This window comes from Chenopodium quinoa, unplaced genomic scaffold (assembly GCF_001683475.1).
Source record: "Chenopodium quinoa cultivar QQ74 unplaced genomic scaffold, ASM168347v1, whole genome shotgun sequence".
Lineage (NCBI taxonomy): Eukaryota > Viridiplantae > Streptophyta > Magnoliopsida > Caryophyllales > Amaranthaceae > Chenopodium > Chenopodium quinoa.
Window position 1 is genome coordinate 169,866 of NW_018744445.1, and position 17,146 is coordinate 187,011.

The following is a 17,146-nucleotide window of genomic DNA, read 5'->3' on the forward strand; positions in this document are numbered from 1 at the left end:
TATAGTCAGTCCCTCCGTGTAGGGTTTTGTCAGTCCCTCCGTGTAGGGTTTTGTCAGTCTCTCCATGTAGGGTTTAGCATAGTTTGTTTGTTTGTTTTTAATGTGTGCAGGGATACAATTTTGGAAGATTCGTCTAGCAAATTTGTAGAATTGCGGGTCTGTTAGAATAGGGGTGCAGATTTAGAAGATTCGTCTTGCAAATTTGCAAATCTTGATGGCCAATCAAGTTTTATCACTTTTGCGACTATACATCAATGGAGCTCCGTAAAAAACGATGTAAAGACATCTAAATTTATCCAGAAGCAGTGCAGAAGCGATGCCATTAGTTTATGGGTGTTTAATTCTTGTATTGAGAATTTAGATTTCGTAAGGGATGATTGTAAGTGCCGAATGACTATTACATAGTATTATTTAATGAAATCACCCCTCCTGTTCCATTAAAAAAAGAAAAAAGCATAAGCCTCAAAACTTTTCCTCCTCACGACTGCTACTATCTCTCTCTCCGCAACGCCAACACCAACGCCGGACCACCGTGTCACTGCCTACACCATCAAATATACTTGCATTTCAAAAGCCCTAAATATAATTTGAGAGAGGAGACGCTGCTGGTACTCCGCCATCACAGTAGAGCAGCGACCACATCACCCGTCTGAATCTGGTAGCTAAGTAGTTCGTCTGTTATATAAACTTGTTATACTTTCAATTTCATAATCTTAGGGTTTCTACCTTTTCCCTAATTTTTCTTGGGAATTGTTTTTTGTTTGTTTGTTGTTTTATTTGTAAATAGGGTGTACATAAACAGGACCAGACTTGAAAACCGACATGAACCGGACCTATTGGAACCGGACCTGATTTGATCTGTAGATTCAGGTTCAGTCCCGGTCCTTGAAAATCAAGGTTTCCAGTTCCAGTCCGGATCCGGTCTAAAACTAGAGCGAACCTGAAACCCGGTAAATTGTTCTTTTTTTTAAAAAAAAAATAACTTTTTTTTCAAAAATCAATAACTTTTCATTTCTAACCCTAACCCTAAGTTCCCTAACTCCCTCACTCTCTCTGTCTCTCAGAGTCTGAGCCGACACCCTCCCAGGCCCAGCCTCCCTCCCTCACTCTCTCAGGAGACCACCACGTCCACCAGACGCCCACCGCCCTTCTGCACGCTGCATCAGCCACCACGCGAAAAATCCGGGCATTATAAGTTTGTTTTGTTTTTTTTAATGTAAATCTAATTATATTTGGGTATTTTGTATTCGAAATATTGAATTAAGTGTGAGAATTTATATGTTTATTCATGTTTCAATTGCTTATAATGATTGTTTGATGTTTGCATGTTGAATTTCTTTTTTTTTTTTTTTTAGTTCATTTCATTCGAATTCATGTTTTTTTTTTTTGGTTTTTTTGAGTTTAAATAACTGTTTTCGATTTCATTTAGTATGTTAGTTCATTTGTTTCGAATTCTTGTTGAATTTTGGTTTCTTTCGAATTGTGAATTTAATTTCTGTTTTTTCTTTTTTTTTTTATTTTGGGGGTGGAGGTATTCGGGGCTGGATGCTCTAATGGTGATGATTCTTGAGGTGGGTCGAAGAGTAGAGCAACGAAATGGAAGGGGAAGATGAACAGGGTCTGATTTTTGTTTACTTTGTTTCATTTTCTTTTATTTTCCTTTTCTTTTAATTATTCTCCTTTTTCCCCTTTTCTTAATTCCTTTTTTATTTATTAGTTTTTAAGAGTTTTATTTCCCCTAATATACCCCTAGTGAAAAAAAAATATATATATAAAAATACAATTTATTTTGTAATCGTGTTCAATTCAGGGATTGATGAATTGGACCCCTTATTATGTTTTTTTTGTTAGGGTTTGCTTCATAATGCTAAATTGTAATCAAGTAAAAGCTTCTTTCTTTTGAAAACAAATAGAATTGATCTTTTTTTAATGGGTTTGTGGATGATTTTTATTCATTACTATTTTCATTAGATTTGTAGGTGAACTTATTTATTTCGAAGACATGGCTTCAGTTTCTGGTAAAGAAAAGAAAGAGAGGGAGAGAATACTTTCTAGAAAAGGAACAACTGTAAATCCAACAAAGCCGCCTGAATTTGGTAAGCCCTCTTCATTCAAAATTTTAGCGTTTCCACTTCACCCCGCTTCCCTTATTTCATGAGATTTGCAAATTATATTCACTCACTATGTAATTAGATATTACATACACTTATAGAGTTATAGTCGTATGAATTGATGATTATTCATTCATATTTCCATATTATTTTTTCATCACTGTATGTTTGGTTTTATTGTATAAGTAATAGAATTTTTGCAACGATTTTGGAGAAAATAAAGACATTTTCTTGAAAAGTTAAATCCCAATTTTTTTTTTTTTTTTTTTTTTTTTTTTTGCCCTGTTTGGTAAACAGAGGTTTGGGGTCAATTAACGGATTGAGGCTATATTAACCGTTAAAACATTGAATCCCCTCATATGGTAAATACTAAGGGATTGTTCTCTTCCGCTTCATTTCAGTTCAGTTCACTTCAGCTGCAATCAGTTTAGTTCAGTTCCTAATTTCCTTCTCTCATAAACAATTCAGAATCAGTTTAAATCAGTTCAATCTGTTAAATTATTTTCAGTAAATCAGCTAGGCCCTAAGTAGTGTTTGGAATAGTGGCTTCCATCCATTCATTCTGTTGGTCAATAGAGAGGTTTGAGTTACAATGCCCTTGTCTTATCTTCAAAGTTTTCTTCTTCCTCAACCCTAAAAAAATTGCCCATAATTTGCAAAAATCTACAACTACTTATATTTGAAAACAAGTATATGCTTTAATAATAGTTTATACTTAAAAGAAAATTACATGCTTAAGTAGAGTTATTAGAAAATAATATCAATATAGTGAAATCAATTTTTTCAAATAGATTTACATTAAAGAAAACACTACTATCAATTCACCTGAAACATAAAATTACCATCTCATATAAGAGGGAGAATAGATGTGGGATATAGAGGGAAGACAAATGAACCTTCAAGAACTTTTGTTGCATGTGAGATTTAAACAGTTCAAGATCTTGCTTGAAGCTATTATATATGTGAAGGCCAAAGAAAAAAAATTGCAAAGAGAAACAAAATTGAAGATGAAAGAAAGGAGGCAAACAAAGTGAAATATGGGTGCAGAATCGAAGATGGACTACTAAAGAAAACAAACAAGGGTGAACTAAGGGGTGGGGATGTGGGCTTAGGAGGAAGATGAAGAGTGGTAAAATACAAATTAAAATATTAAGCATTCTAGCATAATTATAATTTTGATGTTTAAGATATTCTTTTCTATTTATCTATTGTATAAGTGTTTTGTTTTAAAATTGTACTATATATATATACTCTAAAACTAATTGTGCTAAACAACAAATGTTTATTTTTGTTTTTGTTATTTTACATACTTACGAAGCAACTAACTAGGTTATACCAAACACATGAGACATGAGTCACATGACTATAATTTTTTGAACATAGATGGTCTTTTAATTTCAATGTTAGTTTATTTTACACTCCCTTTGTTTTCTTTATTTATTATTCTTTTAATTATAATAATAATTATAATTATGCATCACTTGCCTTATTCAAGTGTGTTTTTTAATGCATCACTTTTATATTAGGTAACTTTATACCATGTTTTATTATTCTTTTTCCCTATTACCTCACCGAATATGTTTTTATCTGCTTTCTCCTTGTTCCTCATTTAAATGATTAAAAAAACTACTTTCTTACATACTATTTTCTTTCATGGTTCATATGGTACTTTTATCAAAATAAATTAATCATCTACCTTTTCCACTTGTACAGTATAATAATAGAGCAAATAAACTCTCTTAAAATTAGGGTGAATGGAACTAATGCATTTTTTTTAAAAAACGGAGGGAGTATCTAAAAAGTTCACTATTTATATAATTAACAAAAAGTCCAATTATTTTGCCAATAGGTCAATTTGTACTATCAATTACAAAGTAGATTGCTAGATTTACCCCGTTTTTTTCTTTCAAATTGCTATTGCAATAAGTTAGTTAAATCAGAAACACCCTTCGTTTCTAAGTAGTTGCATCACTTTGACGTGACTTTTTTATAAATATATACAAAACAAATGTTATTATATAAAAGGAAAAATTGGCCGCAACAACACCAAATATGACAAAGGTGCATGTAGTATCACAACCTTTCGAGGGAGCACTCCACATCACAAACTATGCACTTGGTGTATATAACAATATAAATGACACCGACAAAACTGAGATTTCTTCAAAAAGTGGAATCTTCAATAGTTTTAATGCTTTTTATACATTTTTTTTTAATATATTTTTGTTTGATTTCATCCTACTTGATTTTCTATCTCACGTGACTAAGTAGTCTTCTCTTCCATTAATTCTTTTTCTTTAAACACTTTTTAACCTCCACCATTAAAGTGGATTATTTCAAAAAAAAAAATATCGCTATTATTTTCCTTCGTTTGCTTCATCAGCTACTTTTTTTTTTCTTACACTTCACATGATTGACTTAGTTTCCTCTTCCACTGTATTTAATTTTCTCCCTTTAAATTATTATTCCCTCTGTTTTGTAATAATCGTAATAATAGAGAGGGTAAAGGTTTAGGAAAATTATAGGGTGGGACCAAATGGAGAATTTTATAGTATAAAGTATAGTTAGAGGGAATATATTTAATTGTTAGTAGAAAAGAGAAATAATGAAAAAGTAGTGTAAGTGGGGCTGGGAGGAGAGAGAAATAATAAAATAGTAGTGAGTCATTAACAAATAAGGAAGTGCTACAATTATTATGAAACGGATGAAAAAGGAAAGTGTTGCGATTATTACAAAGTGGAGGGAGTATCTCTCTCCACCTCCACCATTAAAGTGTTGTACATCAAAAACCAGAAAATCAATTTGGCTTAACCTAAAGTCTAATTCTGATATTGTTGTTTGAATTAAGTATTTTGAAGCATTTTGTGGGGCTTGGTATTAGAAATTGACATATGTATCCTGAAATTTGGTGGAATAAAATGGTTTTCGGATGATTTTCTTTTATTTATCAATTTAGTATTTGTTAAGTGGAGAGGGAAAGGAACCTAAGTCAATCACATGAAATTGATATTTAAAAATAAAAAAGTAACAAAAGAAACGAACGAAGAAAATAATAGCGATTTTGTTTTTTTTTTTGAAGGAATCCACTTTGATGGTGGAGGTTAAGAAGTGTTTAAATGAAAATAACTAATAGAAGGAAGGCTAGCTTAATCACGTGCGATGGAAAATCATCTAAGTTTAATTTTTTTTTTTAAAGAATAATAGAATAATGAAAAATCCACTTTTCTCGTGGAATCTTAGTTTGTTGGTGTCATTTATGTTGTTATGTGCACCCAAGTACATAGTTTGTGATGTGGACGCATCTTTGAAAGGTTGTGCTGCCACACGCACCTTTGTCATAGTAGGTGTTGTTGCGGCCAATTTTTTCTATATAAAATGTCGTTGGATTAGTCATAATGTAAAAGGTTAGGTATTGGTAAATTTGTAAGTAAAAAATGATGCATTTATTTAGAAATAGTGAGAATAATACAAATTGCTATTTAAAATTTCAAACCAACTACTACAAATTGCTTTTCAAACCAACTAGTATAAATTGTGACTTGCGAATTGCCAAGGCATCACGTTCATGTTTTTGGATAGTCAGTCATATGAATAGAGTAGTTTCTTGCCTGTAATTCTTTCCGATTTCCCAACAAGTATTTCATTTTCAATTTTTTATATGTTTAATTGAACTTAATTATTTTTTCTTTTACTTTATTTTTTGAATGGTTTACAAAATGTGTGATTCTTGTAGGTGCACCTAATCCTCTAGATTACGTAGAACAATCCCTCTATGAATCATTTAAGGATCAAGAGAAATAATTTCAAGATCCACTCTATGATGAACAGCAAAAGAAAGAGAGAATGGATAAAGGGATTGACGGTCATCGTGTGCATATTAGATCTGAACCAGTGATTGAGGTTCTTTCTGTGAGTCTCTGCAACCTAAACCAAAACGATTGCACTTTGAACGCCAGCAACAAAGACGCATGGGAGATCTATGGTACTGTTTATGTCCATGATGGTATGGATCATATGGGTATAGGCAGCAACCGTATTGTTTTTTTTCATCGAGAGGAGGATGTTGATGACCCGGAGATCATCCCTTTGGTTGGTGGTGCCTTAAGCCTAACTGGGCCTGATAGTGTTATGTCAATGGTTAAACCAGTTATTGGCATACATTTATCAGACAAGCTTACAGGTGAAACCCTCATTTTTAACTATGTTCCTTTGCTCAAGACTACGGATACGGCCGGACAACATCATCAGTTAGAACAATTCCACAAAATTACTGTTCCTGGTACTGCTTGTAGTGCTGAGGTGGAGTATCTTGGTCTAACATTTGGTGTTTATGCCCATGTCAAGGTCCAACTCGCTAAGCAACAAGTTGTGAGAAGTGTAAGCTATGAAGAGGATGAGGAAGATGAGGAATATCTTGATATTTATGGCACAATTTCTGCTGCATATAATCTTTATTATTCAGAAAACAAAGTTGATTGCATTAATCTTTTTGAAATCAAGGAGGATTCTGACAAGTCTGAAAAGGTGAGAATTAGGTTTCCTGTTACTGAAATTACACTGTCCAGATCTGTGGTTGCTGTGCCTGCGTATTCACTTCTCACAATTCAAATGAAATTATGGGATCGTGCTAAAAATGAGTTAATTGTTGAGGGCAGCTATGACTTTGAAACGTGTAACTATCCTACAAATATGATTATTTTTGGCCAAAATTGTATAGATGCTAAAGTGACTATTCATTGGAGGGAACCATTTCGTCTGGATGAACCACTTATCAAACAGCATGAATTTGACCCTCAGGAATCCCTCTCTATCCTGGTAAATGTCTGTTTTTTTATTTTTTTTGTTTGTTTTTATCATTTTCATTTTAATATCATTTGGCTTTTCCTTTATCACTTTCAGCTAGTCTTGGATGTAATTACTGTTTCAATGCTGACTTACTCGCATTTATGTTCAGCCTAACTCACCAAGTATCCCAGTATTTCCTGTAGCAGAGGTGTTTTTTGTATTTATCGGTCGCCAAAATGAGGAGCAGTTGAATCTCTATGGCATGGTTAACTTTTGCAGCACCTATGGCGTATTTAATCTCTTCAAAAGAGACAAAACTGATCCTGTTATCTTATCCCCTGGCTGCAATTTATTACCTCTAAAAGGCCCTGGAGATGCTCTCATACCAGGGGACAGTTTTTATGTGTCAGTAGACCTTGAGGATGTTGAGGGTCGTGTGTCGATCAAAGGGCTAGCTCACTCGAGTGTTGGAATTGATAAACATTTGAGTTTTTGGCATGATTGCCTCTTGTGCTCAGTTATAAGAAGTGTGCAAGAGCATAGCTTTGCGGCTATACATTACACGGTCTTCTCTCATGCATTGAAGGCTACACTAAAGATTCGTTTCCTTTTCAATGGTGAACATTCTACTCAAGCTTGTTGCAAAATTTATGGTAATCTTGTTGTTAGCTATGGTGAATATGGGTACGAAACGCCTTATGAGAAATTATATCATTGGATTGTACCGTGTTTGCTAATTATAGTATAACTTGTAATGTATTGTACTTGGGCCTATTCCGAATCCTCAGATATCAATCTAATCCGAAAATTTCAGATATTCGAAATCTTTCGGATTGGATATTACGGTATCCGTTATCCAATATCCGTTATCTAATATTAATTACAATTGGTTAATATTTAATGATTGTTCTCTAATTTTATCCCTAAGTTGTAAAGATATTTTAACAAAATAATAGTCCTTTTGCATTTCCTCAAAAAAAAAAAAAAAAATAAGTCTTTTTGCAATAAAATAATCGTCAAATGACCATTCAATTGTCACATGATGCCTAGTAGCCCGTAGATAATACATATAAAGTCCACAAGTTCAATTATTAAAGTCCACAAACATGAATAAAATGTGATTTAGCTAGAGAAAAGTTATACTTCCTTCATTTCTAATTACTTGATCCATAGTCTTTGACTCAATATTTAACAAGGGAGAGAATTTATAGATGGTGACCCTTAGTGCACATGATTTGCTTTATTATCCTCAAATGCTGTCAGGAAAGTCTTAGTACATACCCGTACATGACATATCAGAGTATGTTGGTCATTTTTTGTGAAATTTAAATTTCAGTAGTATATTTTATATACCATTACAAACATACATAGGTACCATTAAAGTCTTAATGGTACTATTAGATATCACATTAGTCCCACTAAAAGTTACATTTTTTCTAGTAGTACATATAGAGTTTCATGGACGTGGTAAATTTTAATGATATTAATGATGTAACTGATAGTACCATTAAGACTCTAATGATACTATATATATGTTTCTAATGGTGCAAAAAATATACCATTGAAATTTAAAATTTCACAGATAATGACCAAAATACCCGGCGATATATGAGGCTCATACATAACGGGTATGTACCCGCTATCTTCACATATACTTTATAAGGATAACTTAGAGAATTTGTCTACTAATAGCTTACCAAATATAGTATGAGACTATGAAACAAATAATATAACATTTCATTTTAAAAATGTTAATCAAGTAAACAGAAAAAAGGAAGAATCATCCACCTTAATGTGATATTGAGATTCCCAACGGGTCTCAAAATGGTTGACTCCATTCAATAGTGATATTGATGCCAATTTGATCTCCTTCAATGGTCACACTATTACCAACACCATTAACAACTTGAAATTCCCTTGTGCCCTTAACAGTTGAGTAAAACCACTTGATTGACAACTTAAATTTACAGCAATACGCAAAGACGAATCAATCGGAACAGCAACCACAGGTCTTGAAAGCTCCATGTCAAATTCCTTACATGATACTTCTAACGAATTGTCTTCGGGCCTCTCAAAAAGCAAAATCCGATGATATAATTTCTCATAAGGCGTTCTACTCCCATATTTACCATAGCAAGCAACAAGATTCCCATAAATTTTGCAACGAGCATCAACAGACTGTTCACCATTGAAAAGGAAACGGATTTTTAGCGTAGCCTTCAGTGCATGAGAGAAGAGTGTGTAATGAATAGCCGCAAAGCTATTCTTTTGTCCATGCCCAATAACAGAACACAAGAGGCAATCTTGCCAATGATCCAAATGACCAGGATAATGAAGATTACTTTGAGCTAACCCTTTGATCGACACACGACCTTCAACATCCTGTAGGTCTACTGACACAAAATACCTGTCCCCTGGTACTAGAGCTTTTTTGGGACCTTTCAGAGGTAAGAAATTGCAGCCAGAGGACAAAATAAAGGGATCAGTCTCGTCTCTTTCAAAGAGATTAAGTAGACCAAAGGTGCTGTTATAGTTAACCATGCCATAGAGACTCAACTGCTCATCATTTTGGCGACCTATAAAAACAGAAAACACCTCTACTACAGCATCTACTGAGATATTTGGTGCGTTGGGCTGAACATAAAAGTGACTAAAGTCAGCGTTAAGAAAATACATTATAGACTAGCTACAATTGATAATGGAAAAGCCAACTAGGACAAAACAAAACACACCAACACATACCGGCAAACGGAAGCGTATCTTGTTCAGATATCCATGGGATTCGACACATGGCTCATCCAGAAGAAATGGTTCCCTCCATTTAATAGTCACTTTAGCATTCACACAATTTCGACCAACAATGATCTTATCCGTTGAATAGTTAGAAGTTAGAAAGTCATAGCTGCCCTCTACAATTAACTCGTTCTTAGCACGATCCCATAATTTTAATTGAATTGTGAGAAGTGAATATGAGGGTACAGCAACCACGGATCTGGACAGGGTGATTCCATTAGTAGGATATATAAGGTTCACCTTTTCAGTCTTATCTGAATCCTTGTTGATATCAAAAAGAGTAAAGCAATTAATCTTGTGTTCGGAATCATAAAGATTATATTTAGCAGAAATTGTGCCATAAATATCAAGATCTTGTTCGTCCTCTTCATAGATCACACTTCCCGCAACTTGTTTTAAGAGTTGGACCTCAACATGGGCATAAACAGCAAATGTAAGTGCAAGGTACTCCACCTCAGCACTACAGGCAGCACCGGGAACAGTAATTTTGTGGAATTGTTCGAACTGATGATGTAGTTGAGGTGTATCAGTAGTCATGAGCAAAGGAGCATAGTTAAAAATGAGGGTATCGCCTGTAACCTTGTCTGAAAGATGTATGCCAATAACTGGTTTATCCATTGACATCACACTATGAGGCCCAAATAGGCTTAAAGCACCGCCAGTTAAAGGGATGATCTCCGGGTCATCAATTTCCTCCTCTCGTTCAAATAATACAACACGATTACTGCCTATACCCACACGGCCCATAGAATCATGGACATAAATAGTACCATAGAGCTCCCATGATTCTGAAGTGTAGTCGGTTTGGTTATGGTTGCGGAGCCTCACAGAAAGAACCTCAATCACTGGTTCAGATCTAATATGCTTAAGATGTTGCCAAACCCTATTATCATCCACTATCGACTCTATTGAATTCCACATTCTCTCTTTCTTTAGTTGTTCTTCTGAGGGAGACTTTTGGGATTCTATTATTTCATCCAACTCATCGTCATCAGAAACATCTAGGGTAAAAGCTCCACCTACAAGATCCCGTGGCCAAAATTAAAATAAAAATAAACAGCACTGCGGTGAATAAATTTTGCAAAATATTTGGGATTTTAAATTTTCTATGTAAATTTTTTTTTAATCATTTAAGTAAAAGGGAAATAATAATATGGTAGATGTATGTGATTAATCAGTAATAACACAGTGAGTGAAGATAATTTGCTAATCACATGAGAAAAAGGGTGAAAACCCTAGAATTTTGATATATTACAAGTATAATTGACCTTACCAAATTGAAGTTCAAGCGGCGTTACTGTTCTCTTTCCAGAAATTACACTAGCCATGTCTTCAAAACACCTACAAATTTAAGATAGAAACTTTATGTAATCCTAAAAAAAAAAAATCAGGGGTCCAATTCCTCAATTGAACACTATCACAAATAAAACAACAAACCAAAAAATTCAATTCCCAGAAAAATCTTAATTAATCTGACGAAAAGGTGGAAACCCTAGGATAATGAAATTGAAAGTGGAATAAGCATCTAACCTTAGAGACTGCTTCAATGGAGGAGAGAAAGCTCAGAAGCCGCTTCAATTGAGAATTTCGCGTACGCTTGACAAACCAAACCCTGCAACACATTAGCAACCAAAATTGACTCAATTATCAAACTAGAATCCAAAAATTACGTTAAATTCTTCGAGTATCTATAACCAATAGTTCAATTATCCAACTTCGAAGAACCCTAAATTGAGTATACACTGACAATTAAATACAAGATTAACACTAGATTGTCAAAATTAATATTAGATGATTAAAGAAGAAGAAGCATCTAACCTTAAAGACTGCTTCAATGGAGGAGAGAAAGCTCAGAAGCCCCTTCAATGGAGAATTTCGAGTACGCTTCAATGGGGGAGAGAGAGAGGAAGGAGTACTGTGTCCTGCGTGAAATAGATCTAAAGGGGAAAAAAGAAAATAACATCACGAATCATTTTTGTTTTTTATTTTTTTTTTTAAAAAAAAAAGAACAAAAAAATAGTGTCCTAGGACCCACAATGTGGGTCCGCCACTGTATATAACAGAGGAACTAATAATTACCGGATTCAGACGGTCCTGCTCTGCTGTGACGACGGATTAACAAAGGCGTCTCTTCTCTCTCCTCCTTCCTCTCAAATTATACTTGGGCTTTCAATAATTGATGGGACCGCCCTATTGAGAAAAAAACTCGTTAATTAAGGATAAAATTGTAATACTACAGATAACATCGTTAATAAAACTTAGAGGTGATCATTAGGCGGGCCGGGTCGAGCCAGGCCAAGTTTTGGACCAGAATTTTTGTGCCCAAATCCGCCCAAAATGGTCAGGTCGGGCCTAAAAAATCAACTAAATATGCATAAAGACGCATTCCCAAACCCGCCCAAAATAAATAAATTTTCGGGCCAGGCTGGGCTAACTTTGATCACCTCTATTAAAACTATAAAATCAACGGCTATTTCACCAAACGCCACTAAGCACTTTAATAATTCACCAAATGTTATCAAGGTTTTCAAAATTCACCAAATACCATCGAGTTTTAAAATAATTCACCGAGTGTCATTAATGACTGACGGTCGTTAACTCTGTTAGTCATTAGGATTTAATCATGACACATGTGGACACGTGTCAGTCAGCTATTTGTTTTAAAAAAAAGATAAATAAAAACAAAATTAAAAATTAAAAAAAAAAAAAAAAAAAAAAAAAAAAAAAAAAAAACCCTAAATCCTAACCAAACCCAGCCCCACCACTGTAACCACCTGCCAAAGCCAATCGACAACCCAAAGCCAACCGCCAGAACTCCTTGACCTCCTCCTGGAACCCTCTAACCTCCCGTCAGAACCCGCCGGAACCCCCTGACCTCCCTCTTGAACCCCTTGAACCCACCAAAACCGCCGACTCCACTTAATCCCCCTTTCCTCCTCCCGAAAAAACACCCCAGCCACCGCAACCGTCTCACGCAATGCCCAGAACTCCGCCAGCCCGACTCCAACACCCAGACGACGACCCACGGAACTTCGCCTGCCCGACGACCCTGCCATGATCCCCACCCCAGCCCCCGCAACCACTTGATGCACCAACAAGACGCATCACCGTAGCCACCGAAATCGACAATGGAAACCCAGAATAAAACCCGACCATGGAAACCCTTCACCCTCAAACGACCGAAATCAACCATGGAAAATCCAGAATGCTCGATTTCTATGGCCGATTTCATCGTTTCAAGGGTGGAGGATAGGAGGGGCGGTTTTGCGCGGTGGTCGGAAAACGATGGATGTTTTTTCGTGAGGGGATAAAGCGGAAGGCGCTAAGTCGCTAGTTTTAGGGGTGGTGGTTGGGCTGGTTTCGACGGTGAAGGTGGGACAGAGAGTACCGGCGACTGGGGTTGGGCTGCCGGCAGCGGCAGTGGTGGTGGTGGGGCTGGGTTAGGGTTAGGAATTTTAAAACAAAATTATATTTTTTCTTTTTTTAAGATTTTTTTAAAAAAATTGAACCAATCATAGCATGACATGTGTCATGATTAAACCCTAATGACTATCGGAGTTAACGTGTCGTTAGTTATTATTTATTAATGACACTCGGTAAATTTTTTAAATACTCGGTGGCATTTGGTGAATTTTGAAAATTTGGTGAATTATTAAAGTGTTCAATGGCATTTGGTGAAATAGCCATAAAATCAAAGTTAGAACAAAAAAGAGCCATTTTGGCCTTTTTTTTTAATGCCTAAAGTTGCTCAAATGCCTCTAAAATAAAGTATCAGACAAAGTTAGATTGTGTCATCGAATCATCAATCTAAAATAAAATTTGATACTGCAATTAGTATATTACTACATCCAATCTAAAACTCCAATTACAACAAATTGAAAAGGAATAAGAAAAAAAGGCACAGAGTTTGATGAAAAAACCTCAATTTCACACACTAATCATGTCCATGTGGATTGATAATAGGACTCTGGCAGTTGGACAAAGGGTAGGATTACCAATAGAGTACCATTAACATAAATATTTTTGTATAGCTTCTACTCTTTAGTAAACAACTTACCATATGATCATATATTAATGGCTTCATGTTAATTATTACCATTATGCTTGCATTCATTATTAAGATACTTTTACCAAATTGATTGATGTTAATATAGTAAGCTTCCTTCAGTGATAATCATAATTAGAAATGTAAATTACTGTGACGGCGGATTTACGACGGCGTCTCCTCTCTCTCCTCCTTCCTTTCAAATTTTACTTGGGGCTTTCAGTTATTGATGGGGTCGCCCTATTGAGAAACAAAACTCATTAATTTAAATTACGACTATTTCACCAAATGACACTGAACGCTTTAATAATTCACCAAATTTCATCAAGGTTTTCAAAATTCACCAAATGACATCGAGTTTTAAAAAAATTCACCAAGTGCCATTAATGACTGATGGTTGTTAACTCCGTTAGTCATTAGGGTTTAATCATGACACAAGTGGACACGTGTCAGTCAGCTATTTGTTTTAAAAAAAAGATAAATTAAAATAAAATTAAAAATTAAACAAAAAAACTCTAAATCCTAATCAAACCTAGCCCCACCACCGTAACCACCTGCCAAAGCCAACCACCAGAACTCCTTGACCTCTTGCTGGAACCCCCTAACCTCCCGCCGGAACTCCCTGACCTCCCTCTGGAACCCCTTGACCCCACCAAAACCGCCGACTCCACTTAATCCCCCTTTCCTCCTCCTGAAAAACCACCCCAGCCACCGCAACCGTCTCACACAATGCCCAGAACTTCGCCTGCCCGACTCCACCACCCAGACGACGACCCACAGAACTCCTCCTGCCGGACGACCCCTGTAACACCCCCAAATCTCTCTCTACGTAAATTGTAGAAAAATACGTATAAACACCGTAGAGATAAGTTTGGGCGTATTACCGCCGCGTATGACGCAAGGCTTATACAAAAAAAAATACTTTTGCAGCGGAAAACTTTATTCTTTATTAAATAACCATAATAAAATTCGTTCATAATTCGTGACACAAAAATGACTCAAACTTTTCCTAACTAGGTGAAATTCCCGTGGACTCCGTATGCATCAATTAATTTTCCACCTGAAAATTCACCTGCTTACCATAAATGATAAACAGGGCAAAGCCAAAACAAAAGCACGTATTAGCCAAGTATGCTAAGTAAGTCATGTGTAAGATAAGTAAAACGTAATTTAAATCATTTTCGTTTAGTTAATAAAAGAAGTACCAATGCCGTACTCAATAGAACTTTTTCAATCCAATTCTTTTAGTACGAATTAAAACTCAATCGATTCATTCCAACCAATTCCTCACTAAGTGTGCACACCCCCCAAGTGGTTTACTTTATAATCAAAGGCCAAACTTGAGGAAAGACTAGGTCATGCAAAGTCCATAGTCTTCTCTAAACCATTCCCTAAGTGGGATTCAACATATCGATTGATTTATTTAAAAATTCGTCTTAAAAAAAAAAATTCCATCACACTTACATAACAACAACCTTGCAAATCATTTCCAATAATTTTCCAATCACAATTTAAGGTCCTTTTGATTCAAATCCAAATCATTTAAATCAATCCGTCATGATTTCATAATTTAATACGGAACATAATATCATAAATTCATATGAAACATAAAAACATGATTTAATACGGAATGTAATAAAATATGATTTGATAAGGAACATAATAATTTATAGTCTCATAATAAATCATAGTTTTATACGGAACATGAATTATAGTTCCACAAATAAAATTTCATACGGAATAAATTATAATTTCATACGATCATAAAATGTAGTTTCATAATCAACTTTCGAAGGTATCAAACCACATAACGTACCTTGATCAATCACGAGCGATTCACAACTACTTCTCTAAATCACGAACACCCTACACATAATTATAACCTTAATTAATATAAGGTTATCAAATAAACACAACAATTTAATTAAACTACCCTATATGTGCATGAATTAATTATCATTATATAAAATAATTTTCTGTTTATAAATTAAATAATTTTCTGTTTTTATAAAATCAATTTGTATTAGTAATAATATTTAGGAGAATAATTAGTAATAAGATTAAGAGAAAGGAGGATTAAAGGATGGTGGAAGGACCAATGCAAGGGAGGAGCAAGGGGCTGCTGGTGGCTGGAGTGCCGCCTGCTGGTGGCTGCCGGCAGGGGCGCAGGTGGTGGCCGCCGGTGGTGGTGGCCGAAACTTTGAGGGAAGGAGAGGAGAAACAAGGGGAAGAAGAAGAGTATTCTTGAGGTTTTTGGTGTGATTTTTGGGGTGTATGAAAGGAGTATTTATAGGTGTTTAGGGGGTGGATTTATGGCATTTTAGGGTTTATAATTTATGGAAGTTTTTGATCATGAAATTACTTTTGGCAAATTATAAGCTTGGAGTGCAAGGAGAATATTTTTTTTAGGTGTAAGAATGGAAGTAAGAGAAATTTAAAGATTTTATTAAAATTAAAAAAAATTTAAAATCTTTGTAGAAAAACCATGAATGGTCAAAAATATTGAGCAAAATATTACTCAATATTTTCGGACCTATTATGTTAGTTTAGGGATTTTATAAAATAATTTATTTGTCAAAACTATGGATTTAATAAGAATAAAAATCAATTTCTTGCTAGATTATTAGGGTGGCCGAAAATAATAGGTATAAAATCAGATTTTTAAATTCAAAAAATGCCTCTAATTTTATTAATTAATATAGTTTTGTTTTATTGTTTATTTAATCAAAATACTATTTAGTTTATTTAATTAAAATAAATGATTTAGGCGCCAAAATTCAAATATCATTTTGGCTCCAAAATTAAAATACTCTCAAGTTAGAAAATACGTCGAAATACAAAACTAAAATATTCTCAAGTTAGAAAATACGTCGAAAATACGAGACTAAATACTTTTTAATTTAGAAAATGCCTTTCAAAAATACGGGGTATTACAGTCTACCCCCCTTAAAAGAAGTTTCGACCCGAAACTATGCAGAGTGATGAGGAAAGTAGAAAGAATTTCTTCTTTGAAAATAGCTTTTTAGTTAATTAATTTCATGCACATGCTAAACATTCTAACTAGACACAGCCTATTGCTAACTTAGAGGGTTGGGAACAGGTGCGCGCGAAACTCTATCGCATTCTACCCCCCTTAAAAGAGTTACGCCCCCGTAACTCGACTACTAACCTCCAGAAATAGATCTGGGTAGCGTTTCCGCATCTCAGCTTCGGCTTCCCATGTTGCTTCCTCAACCTTGTGATTGGTCCATAACACTTTCACAATTCTCACATCTTTGTTTCTTGTGCTCCTGACTTTAGTATCCAAGATTTTGACAAGTCTTTCTTCATAAGTCAGATTTTCGTCCATTTCTATGTTCTCGGGTTGTAGTACATGAGTCGCATCAGGTATATACTTTCGAAGTTGGCTCAC

At 34.9% G+C, this 17,146-nt stretch overlaps 2 protein-coding genes across 5 annotated transcripts; one reads left to right on the forward strand and one right to left on the reverse strand.

Moving 5' to 3' along the window:
* Nucleotides 1–612: 612 nt before the first annotated feature.
* On the forward strand, nucleotides 613–7,776 carry LOC110696985. Of its 4 annotated transcripts, none has more exons than XM_021874320.1 (4): nucleotides 613–658; nucleotides 1,980–2,096; nucleotides 5,845–6,926; nucleotides 7,066–7,776. In XM_021874320.1, the coding sequence occupies exons 3-4, from the start codon at nucleotides 5,955–5,957 to the stop codon at nucleotides 7,642–7,644; spliced, it is 1,551 nt and encodes a 516-aa protein (XP_021730012.1). In that variant the 5' UTR covers nucleotides 613–658; nucleotides 1,980–2,096; nucleotides 5,845–5,954; the 3' UTR covers nucleotides 7,645–7,776. The 4 variants fall into 4 exon arrangements, with proteins under 4 accessions (XP_021730012.1, XP_021730010.1, XP_021730011.1 ...); XM_021874318.1 differs by having other exon boundaries at nucleotides 615–658; nucleotides 1,972–2,096; XM_021874319.1 differs by lacking the exon at nucleotides 613–658 and adding an exon at nucleotides 981–1,618 and having other exon boundaries at nucleotides 1,972–2,096.
* Nucleotides 7,777–8,503: 727 nt separating this feature from the next.
* LOC110696984 lies at nucleotides 8,504–11,838 on the reverse strand. Its single transcript, XM_021874317.1, has 5 exons — nucleotides 11,508–11,838; nucleotides 11,220–11,301; nucleotides 10,963–11,030; nucleotides 9,639–10,708; nucleotides 8,504–9,530 (listed from the first exon to the last, which is right to left on the reverse strand). Exons 3-5 carry the CDS (start codon nucleotides 11,015–11,017, stop codon nucleotides 8,775–8,777), a joined length of 1,881 nt encoding a protein of 626 aa, XP_021730009.1. The 5' UTR covers nucleotides 11,018–11,030; nucleotides 11,220–11,301; nucleotides 11,508–11,838; the 3' UTR covers nucleotides 8,504–8,774.
* Between the last annotated feature and the right edge of the window lie 5,308 nt (nucleotides 11,839–17,146).

Excerpts from the sequence above, each read along its gene's own strand:
- LOC110696985 (XM_021874320.1), top strand. The coding sequence starts at position 5,955 with ATGGATAAAGGGATTGACGGTCATCGTGTGCATATTAGATCTGAACCA. Across the intron at positions 6,927-7,065 it reads AGGAATCCCTCTCTATCCTG|CCTAACTCACCAAGTATCCC; the intron begins GTAAATGTCTGT and ends ATTTATGTTCAG.
- LOC110696984 (XM_021874317.1), bottom strand. The coding sequence starts at position 11,017 with ATGGCTAGTGTAATTTCTGGAAAGAGAACAGTAACGCCGCTTGAACTT. Across the intron at positions 10,709-10,962 it reads GCCGCTTGAACTTCAATTTG|GTGGAGCTTTTACCCTAGAT; the intron begins GTAAGGTCAATT and ends GGGATCTTGTAG. Across the intron at positions 9,531-9,638 it reads AGATACGCTTCCGTTTGCCG|CCCAACGCACCAAATATCTC; the intron begins GTATGTGTTGGT and ends TTTTATGTTCAG.